Raw genomic sequence first — 9,785 nt, 5'->3', positions numbered from 1 at the left:
GTTTTTGATATGGTACTCTCACTTCCTCACAAGTGAGCTTGTTAGGATGTCATAGACACAGTCATTTAGTTTTGATAACTTATATCAACTGATATACAGAATAAACCAATTTAAAATTGACTTCTCCATGAAGTGCAGAAGGAATAGTAGTGTTTTCATATTTGTGAGCTAACATTTCATCAGTTTAACATTGTTAAAATTAAAACAAAAGTAGTTGTTTTTGCTTTAAAATATAAAAAAAAACCAAAATGTTTCACAGAAACAGGAAGTGTTCCTTTACACTTAAGTAAAGGCTAATAATATTTAGAGACAGCAGTTTTTTCCCCTCAAGTACCATAAGCTTTTCTGTCTGGGAATGCAGCAGCATTTGAAATAGTAACAAAAGGCACTTCTTGTGTTTTTCCTAAATATCATTAAGTGGCATGGTTTCTTTTTCCTTTGCAGCTTTTGTTTTCTTGCATTTATACAGGGTCACACACAAGCCAATGATTATAATAAGGATTACAATGGCTGCAGCTGCTATGATAATAAACACTTCGGTTCCATACTCTGGTTGGGGAGGAGAAAAAGCAAACAAAGAATTAATAGCTCATCAGTGCATACAGATTTTCTATATAGTAGTAATTTGCTTTACCTTAACATCATGACTAACATGGGTCCCAGTCCTACAAAAACATTGAATACCTCCCAGGAGGTGCGAAGACCATTCAGGTCCCCTTGAAGCCAGTCCCTTCCTATGAGGGACTCTGCACCTCAAAGGATCAGGCCCTCAGTTATAGCCATAAATGTCATGCTTGTGCAAAAGTTTTGTATACTAACAGAAACTTATTCTAGGGTTTTAAACTAACAAAAACAGTTTGGACAAAGTTTACTGAACTGAAATATTTTGTGATATCACATTGAAAATTCTATATTGAGGGAATGTTTTAATTTTTGTATGGTGGAGAGAGGACAATGAGGTTTTGGGAGAAAAGGTTTCTGCTTATTAATATAAAATGCACAGATTCTTTCCCAATAGGGAAAGAAGAGGGAGCATAAGGTAGAGCTGAGAGCACTGATTTAAAACCTGGTATGTTTTCAGTAAATTATTTGTCTTGATACCAATGAAGGATAATGCTTTAAACAAAAAAAAAACCCCACAACAACAACAAATCAGCCCTACACACATACACAAACCCAAAAACAGTCTCCACAAAGCAACGACTATCAAAGGGCACAATGGATAAGTCTCCTTCCCAGCACCATTCCCTCACTGACCTCTTCATTGTTTGATAAAGAGCTTATATATTTGCCTGGTTGGACACATTTTTAATGTACACAATTTGGGGAAAACAGTTAGGATTATGTGTACTACAATTTGAAGGACAGTAAACCTTAAAGGATCACCTGCACTTGAGAAAATGGACTAGAGCACAGGAAAAAAGCAGGAGTTAGCCTCATTCAAATATATGCACAGCTCCTACTGACCGTTAAGTCTTACATAGTTTGCTGGCACGCATATCTAAAGGCTTCATCATGCAAGCACTCACTACTGGGTCACTAGTTGGGAAAAATTTCATTATATGTAAACTAGTATTTATCAAAGGGAAGAAAAGGGAAACAAGAAAAATATAGGCCCATTGATGAGGCAATTTGAAATCTCAGTGAAAAGTCATCAATGCAGGCCCTGCAAAGAAGAAAAACATTTTTTTTTAAGTGAACAGGTAATTGTGGATGGTGGACAAAGGTGGAATGTTCAAAAGCACTCAGTGTTGGCCTAACTCTGCTCCCACTGTAGTCAATGGCAATTTTGTGATATGGTAGAAATCTCAGTGATGATTACCTCATGGGAGATTTCTTCTCATGGGTTTTCTATATGAGAGGGAAATTTTTTTGTTGGAATGCAAGAGATAGCAAGAAAAATAGTCTATTTACTTGTTTCACCAGATACTTACCATCCAAAACATTTCTCTCATGGCTGGTACAATTCACCTTGCTCTCTTGACTTTTGCGGTTCTCTCTGCGAGAGAGAATAATTGCCTGTACATAAAAGCAGTAGTTCTTCCCTTTGTCAATGCTTATTTCAAATTGATTACTTTTTGTTGTTGCCTCTTTCTATGTATAAAGGAAAAAAAAAAAGACACTTTCAAGACATTCTTTATAAAAGTTTTAGCTCTTAATAGCATAGAAGTTTTGTAACTATAAAACATACAAAATTAGAGGTATAGGAAGTTGAAAATAAGGGCTTACCTTTCCTGTACTTTGATCTTTCCAATAATAGAGTGTATATTCCAGGTCATTTTTAAAAATCTCTCTGATACTTTTAAAGCTTTTATTGGTAAATCTGTATGGTGTAAGTGGATCTTCAACCAACACTTTCAGCTTGGAGTCAGTTAGTTCATAAGTTTGAATCTCTGGTCTCCCAATTGTAGCTAATGCACACACAAAAACATTTTTAGAATTAATTCACGGCATAGGAAAAACTTTATTGGCAAAATATCCTTTTCACACAACATTCTCCACTACCACCTCAAAACAAAACAACCCCCCCCCACACACAATCTCTCTACTTTACCAGGTTTAAACACATGTAACACAGTGACTGGCACAGTCAATGCATATTAATAAAATTTCAACCCAGTGCATGGGGCTCACACGAAGCTCTAGACACCACTTAAATCCGGTATTAACAGTGAAGTGGTGCATGAGGTTATGAAGTCCCCCGCAGTGGGAAAGATTTCAGCTACTGCTAAAAGGTGGTCAAACACCACAAGAGCAAGAACCTAAACAGAAAAACTCTAGGCTCAATTCAAGCCCTATTGAATTAATGGGGGTGATGTGATGTAACAGACTATTACTAGGCAATCCTACTTACTCTGATTGTAAGGTGTGAATTTTGGGGAGATTGCGTAGGACGGCTCCTCAAACTTTTCTGTCTCTGAAAGCATTTCAGACACTATGTGTGCAGTATAGGTGTCTTTTACCTTCTCCAGTTTGTCAGTAACGTCACACTCTGTTTCTTTTGTGTGGACGCACACTTTTTCCCAGTTTGAGTTGATTCTGAAAGGAACCAAGAATGAAGTATTGATATAACACTTTCTGAATATAGTTTCATTCACATGCATACATTCATGCATAAGGTATACAATGCCTGGGATAAAATGGTTTTCAGTAATCGTCAAAGTCCAGAATTTTTACAATGTCTTCTGACTACATCATGCTTGTACCTGTAAACCAGTCTGTGAAGATGAGTGGAAAAATCCATACTATGCAAACATGCTTGATTCACGGTTTAAAAAGCTGAACCGCGCAACTAAAATTTAACTCACAGTGAAGCAATATATAATTAAGGAAAGATGTTTTCTTCATGGTATGCACTGATTTGATAACATATTTTCATAAAAAGAAAAGTAGTACTTGTGGCACCTTAGAGACTAACAAATTTATTTGAGCATGAGCGTTCGTGAGCTACAGCTCACTTCATCATGAACACTTATGCTCAAATAAATTGGTTAGTCTCTAAGGTGCCACAAGTACTACTTTTCTTTGAGAATACAGACTAACACGGCTGCTACTCTGAAACCATATATTTTCACGTCTGTAAATTTAACAGGAAATTGTCACTCTGAATAATTTTGACACTGGTCATTCCCTCCCTCCCCCCCCCCCATCTATATAGAAAGAGGTAAAATGTTCACAAATGCCTCAGTGACTAAAGACAATGGGACTTAGGCTCTTAAGTTACTTAGAGCCTTTGAAAATGTTACTCAAAAGCAATAATACATTTCCAGATATGTCCTAAAGTACCTCTAACTATCTTGAATGCACTTCTGCGAATGTGGAGGAGGGAGATCAGATATGGACACTATACATAGTTATAAAAAAGAGACAATTAACTAATCTAGTGAATGTTGTCACTTGTTTGCTAGATACAGTATTCTGCATATGGGTATGGGCATAATTAAAACCATGTAATAACATAATCAGTACTAGTCATACAGGAACAAAAACTTCAGTTCAGATACATTAAGTAATCAACTGCAAAAAAAATGACAAACTTCTCTGGGTGTCTAAATGGCAAAGAGGGGTGCAATTCATGTATTTTTCATAAATTAAAACAAGCAGATTTTTTAAAGATTTGCAATCAGGGAAAAAAGTGTGTTTGTCCCTTTTTTCTTCCTAATATAAAAAGGAAGCAAAAAAATTAATTAAAAGCAGAAATATTAAATCTGGCCTCCTTTGTTTTTGCTGGAGAATCAAAGGACAAGTGTGAGGGCTCTCATGTAGTTCAGTTGAAATGGCAGGAGTGTTGAGTGTATGTTAACAAAGGGATTTTCGTCCACGTGTTTTTCAGAATTTTTAATTAAATAGGAGTTTGCTCAGATTTCAGTTTCTTGTGATGTCATAATTCTATTAGTTTCAAAGTGGTTTACAGAGTCCTCCAGGAAAGACAGGGAGGATAATACCTGATCTTCATAAAGGGGAAGAAAAAAAAAACAACAACAACAACAAAACCACAAACAACCCATCTTTGCAGGGGGCGTTTTAAATTCACAATAAGGAAGCAAAAAAGACAAACTTTTAAAGTTTGTGTATCTTTAAAGGGGACATGCCAACCACCTCCTGTCCTCTGCCCACAGAAAACAAAAACAAAAAATCCACCTCTCCTGTGCACAGTAACCTTTTAAAAATGCCCACAAACGAAATCCTAGTTGAAACACAATGCCCTACAATTATTCTTAGCACAGGCACTGTGTTTTTGAAATCTTTGGACCCTTAATTGATGTATATAATTTGTAAAAAAAATTAAGGCTCCAAGGTTTAAAAATAAACCAAAACAGTGCTTGTGCTAAGAATAGTTATGTCCATATTAGCACAGCTTGGAGATCTACAATACTTATTTACAAATCTCATTGTACACATGTCTTCAGTTTAAAAACTAACTATATAGGCCACACCCACCTGACGTATATTCCTTGCAAGTAACAAAGGTTACTTAAACTTACATTGTTTAGTAGTTCTCTCAAAGTTTCTATCTTTTTGGAAGTTTAAATCAGCTAAAAAGCTTTCTTGTGAATCATTAATTGAAACTAATTGTATTTCAGACACTTCTGCCTGTGAAACTACATGCAAGAAAATATGAGACACACATTCTTGAATTAGGACCAAATCCTGCCTACCTTACTTGCACAAACAGTCAGATTCAGTTCAGTTATATTACATACTAAGAGAATTTGGCCCTACACGAGAGCCAAATAAAAGTAAAAGGACTAGATTTAGGCACCTAAAGATGAAAAATAATATCTAGTGGAATTTTTTAAAGTGCTTAATGCTTAACTCCATAATATCTGGATCTTACACAGCAAGTCAGGTGAGCAGACTGCTGCACTCACATGGGGTACCATTGAGATAGATGGGGCTCAGTGTGGGTGCAACACTAAACGTGCCTGGATCACAGTGCAGGATTAGGGCCTATGTCCATTTGTGTCTGTAGGCTTGGGCCCTTGGTTGCATTATACCAGTGATTGTCAACCTTTCATTTGTGGTCACTTAATGAATTTCACTCACTTCAGCTGTAGCTCACGAAAGCTTATGCTCAAATAAATTGGTTAGTCTCTAAGGTGCCACAAGTACTCCTTTTCTTTTTGCGAATACAGACTAACACGGCTGCTACTCTGAAACCTGAATTATGCCATTCTGCTTAAACATTTGCTTTTATATTAATTTTTAAAAGGCTGTGTAAGGAACATGACAAAGCACATTTAACCCTACCCCCTGTGCACAGAGAAAAAATTCACAAGTGTTATTGGGTATTTCACCCATTACTCATGAAATTTAGCCTCCAGTTGTAGACACTGGAACATGCCAGAAACTATTACAGTACAATGTTTTCCAAAAGTGTGCAGACGGTTTATAATGCAGTTTCTCTTTGAGGCATGTTCAGTCATTGCTTTTATGTTAATTCATAGACTGTATGCACAGTGAACATTTCATATTCGTCAGAGTTTTGTAATAAAAAATAAAATTATGCACTTAATATGGGCTTGGATTTTATTAGCCCAGTGTTTTGAAAAAGTCTAACATTAATTTTATAAGCCGTGAATTAGAGTAAATCTAGGAAGTTAGATGAAGAGGTCATTTTTTAAGAAAAAGAAAAGGAGTACTTGTGGCACCTTAGAGGCTAACAAATTTATTTGAGCATAAGCTTTCGTGAACTACAGCTCACTTCATCGGATGCATTCAGTGGAAAATATAGTGGGGGGGGAATCTATATACACAGAGAACATGAAACAATGGGTGTTACCATACGCACTGTACCCAGAGTGATCACTTAAGGTGAGCTATTACCAGCAAGTGGGGCGGGGGAGGTGGGGTTTGCTGGAAATGGCCCACCTTGATTATCACTACAAAAGATTCCCCCCAACTCCTGCTGGTAATAGCTCACCTTAAGTGATCACTCTGGTTACAGTGTGTATGGTAACACCCATTGTTTCATGTTCTCTATGTATATAAATCTCCCCACTATATTTTCCACTGAATGCATCCGATGAAGTGAGCTACTGAAGTGAGCTGTAGCTCACGAAAGCTTATGCTCAAATAAATTGGTTAGTCTCTAAGGTGCCACAAGTCCTCCTTTTCTTTTTGCGAATACAGACTAACACAACTGCTACTCTGAAACCTGTCATTTTTTAAGTTTACCCAACTAGACTAAGTAATACTGATCCACTTAACTAATGCATTAATCATTAAATTAGAATAAAATTAGTCATATCTATGATATCTCTGCAAATTCTCTCAACATTAAAAAGAGGGAATTGTTTTGACAGATAAAAACTCTGGTGGTTTGTTTTAAATGTAGATCAAATTCTACACCGTCTTCGTGAAGGGGATTGTAAACTGGTGCAAAATATTTTGGGCCAAGTTTTCCAGTACCGGGTGGCCTAAACTGAAACTGCAGAGCCAGGATCTAGATCCATACATTTTATTTCTAGAACAAGCCCGGAATCAGGTACACCTGCACTTGGAAGCAACCAAAACTCAAAATAGAGATCATAACTTTCCTAAAAGTTCTCATATTTGGACTCTGCATTACATTCACAGATTCAAGATATTCAAACATTCTACCATGACTACATGTTTTTCTGCCTCAATCACAAATGTCTTTTTAAAATTGACATTCACTACCATCTAGTGAGCACAGAGAGAAGGGCAGGGGTACACCAGGCACTCATACCTACAATTAGATCTACTCACCCAGATATTTCTACTGTATAGACATAGTTGGTTGGCTCGGGTTGCCACTGTAGTATTGTTTTGAAATTGATTGATGACCAAGTTATATTAACTGCTGTTGACAGTTCTGAATTACCTTTAGGAGACAAAAAAAAAGAAAGTTGTGATGAGTCACACTGTGTAGTGCTCTAGATTTATTATATTCCCTATTTAGCAGAAGTGAGGTTTCTATAAGAAAGTATCTGTGATTATAGTAAAATTCTGTTTGAGAGAAAAAATTCACAGAAATCACACTCGTTTTACTTCTGCCATGGGAAATTCCTTTTTAATGCTGAATGTTGGAAGAAAGTTCCTCCAGTTCCTCTCCTTCCCCTCGGTGACCTGAATCTTTTGTAATTCAGCATAGTTGTTTCCCCTGGCCACCAAATCAAATGCGCAGAAAGACCATTTGATTCATCTAGGAACAGTTCAGAATTGTGCTTGCTTCTAGTGTTTCCTTCTGCTGTTTAAACCAACACAAGCATTTTATAATGAGTTTGCAAAGACTTGAAGGAAATGTGAGATTTTGCATCGTATTTGACATTCATATATACCATGTGCAGTATAGGTAAAATTCATCTGTAGTTATAGTTACTGTGGAATCCAATAACTGAGTTTCCTGATTTTTATTCAGGTGAATTCTCAGCCATAGTAATTGCATATATTTGCATTTTTCTTCTTTTAAAAAGCACACAGACAAGCAAACTTTATTTTGCATACCAAAATAAATGCACAATTTCATTCTATAAAAGTGTCTAATCAGTTAAATAGTTATGCTTATGTAAACATTTTTATAGTGTTCTGTGCATAAAGAAAAATCAGTTAAGAAAAATAAGTGCATGTATATTGTATTATTGTTTACTCTAGTATTAATTTCTTAATTTTCAACCATTTCCAATCACAAAATTAATGAAGTCTAAATTCACCTTAAAGAACTAGAAGTATGTAAAAAACATACAACACTAGCCAAACCACGGGAGTAGTGCATTAAAGTGTCATACATTCCACACAACCACAATCAAATAGAAGTAATTGTTTTAGAATTTTTTTTATAATCTGTTTGCTCATATGAATATTACCTAATTGATATGTTTTTTTTAACATATAGCCAAAAATTAGAGCTGTCCAAACTGGCGATATTGAAAAGGAAGTAAATAATTCTAAGAAAAATGACAGGTTTCAGAGCAGTAGCCGTGTTAGTCTGTATTTGCAAAAAGAAAAGGAGTACTTGTGGCACCTTAGAGACTAATCAATTTATTTGAGCATAAGCTTTCCTGAGCTACAGCTCACTTCATCGGATGTGAGCTGTAGCTCAAAAGCTTATGCTCAACTAAATTTGTTAGTCTCCTTTTCTTCTTTTTAAGTAAAATGTTGGTCGGTAAGCACATAATTATTAATAAGTTTAAGTGCCTTCACCTTACCGCATTTAAAATACGTTAACATGAAAGATCACTCTCTAACGTACCCATGAACACCTATAAAGCTGAATCTTAACTTTGAAAAGCCAACTTTGTATTAAAAAGGGAGACAAAAAATACGGGGCATTCCTGGAAAGGGGAATGGGCAAACCCTACTGCGCTCATGGGCTCCGCTGGCAGATTTCAGCAGAGCCCTGTTGATTTCACTGGTGCTTCCTGGAGGCATGGGGTCCATTTGCAGCATCCGGCCCCAAGTGGGTAACTCCCACCAAACACCCCTGCCATCCCCACCACAGGAGGTAAGACAACTTAGATCTCGGGGAATTCCGACACAACGAAGTAACTCTTGCCCTTTTAGCTACAGAAAAGTTGTATGGGGTTTCTGGCCACCGAGCAAACCACCAAACCAGCCACGGCATCTTGCGCCACACGGGACGCTCCCCCAGGGAGGGTTCCTGGGTTGTTTTATCCTCGAAATCCCTCATGCAACTTCACTTCTCCGTCGGCCTCCCCAGGCTCCACGCCGGACACTGTCCCCCAGTCTTTACAACACCCCCGGAGGAAGCAGCACGTCCCCCACGTATCTCTGTGTGCGCCCCTGGTCCTCCGCGGCGGGCAGGCGCCGCGCCGGCTCGGGGAACAAGCCGCAGAGAGGCAGCTCCATCCAGGGACATGGGACCCGTGCCAGCCTAGCAGGCAGCCCCGACCAGGTGAGGCGCGAAGGCACCTGGTGGCGCTGGGCAAGCAGCCCCGGGGTAGTGGCACTCACCTGAGCAGGGGCCCAGCTGGGAGAGCAGCGCGCCCAGGAGCAGCGCCCGGCCACGGGCTGCTGCTAAGGCAGCCAAAGCGCTCGCCATCCTCGGCAGCGGGGAAAGTAGCGGGGATCCGGCCCGGGCGGGGCGAGGCGAGGCGAGGCGAGGCGAGGCAGGTACCTGTAACGTGCTGGTCGCTGTGGCGGTGGCTGCTGCCTGAGCGAAGTCTGCCAAGGAGGCGGGGTTGACCCCATTTATAGCCCCGCACCGCCCCCGCCGAGTGCCGGGGTCGGGGCCGGGCGGCGCGCGGAGCAGACGGGGCGGGCTGGGGGGATGAGTCAGTGGCGGTGATTCAGCTGCTGTG

At 38.9% G+C, this 9,785-nt stretch overlaps 1 protein-coding gene across 1 annotated transcript; it reads right to left on the bottom strand.

Annotated features, from left to right (window-relative positions):
* Nucleotides 1–403: 403 nt before the first annotated feature.
* On the bottom strand, nucleotides 404–9,526 carry F3 (coagulation factor III, tissue factor). The gene is made up of 6 exons (XM_077825213.1): nucleotides 9,439–9,526; nucleotides 7,234–7,348; nucleotides 2,855–3,039; nucleotides 2,230–2,411; nucleotides 1,935–2,094; nucleotides 404–549 (listed from the first exon to the last, which is right to left on the bottom strand). The coding sequence occupies exons 1-6, from the start codon at nucleotides 9,524–9,526 to the stop codon at nucleotides 404–406; spliced, it is 876 nt and encodes a 291-aa protein (XP_077681339.1).
* Between the last annotated feature and the right edge of the window lie 259 nt (nucleotides 9,527–9,785).

This window comes from Eretmochelys imbricata, chromosome 8 (assembly GCF_965152235.1).
Source record: "Eretmochelys imbricata isolate rEreImb1 chromosome 8, rEreImb1.hap1, whole genome shotgun sequence".
NCBI lineage: Eukaryota > Metazoa > Chordata > Testudines > Cheloniidae > Eretmochelys > Eretmochelys imbricata.
This window is presented reverse-complemented; position numbering and strand designations above follow the sequence as displayed.

Excerpts from the sequence above, each read along its gene's own strand:
- F3 (XM_077825213.1), bottom strand. The coding sequence starts at position 9,526 with ATGGCGAGCGCTTTGGCTGCCTTAGCAGCAGCCCGTGGCCGGGCGCTG. Across the intron at positions 7,349-9,438 it reads CCAGCTGGGCCCCTGCTCAG|GTAATTCAGAACTGTCAACA; the intron begins GTGAGTGCCACT and ends TGTCTCCTAAAG. Across the intron at positions 2,412-2,854 it reads ATTCACACCTTACAATCAGA|CTACAATTGGGAGACCAGAG; the intron begins GTAAGTAGGATT and ends TGTGTGCATTAG.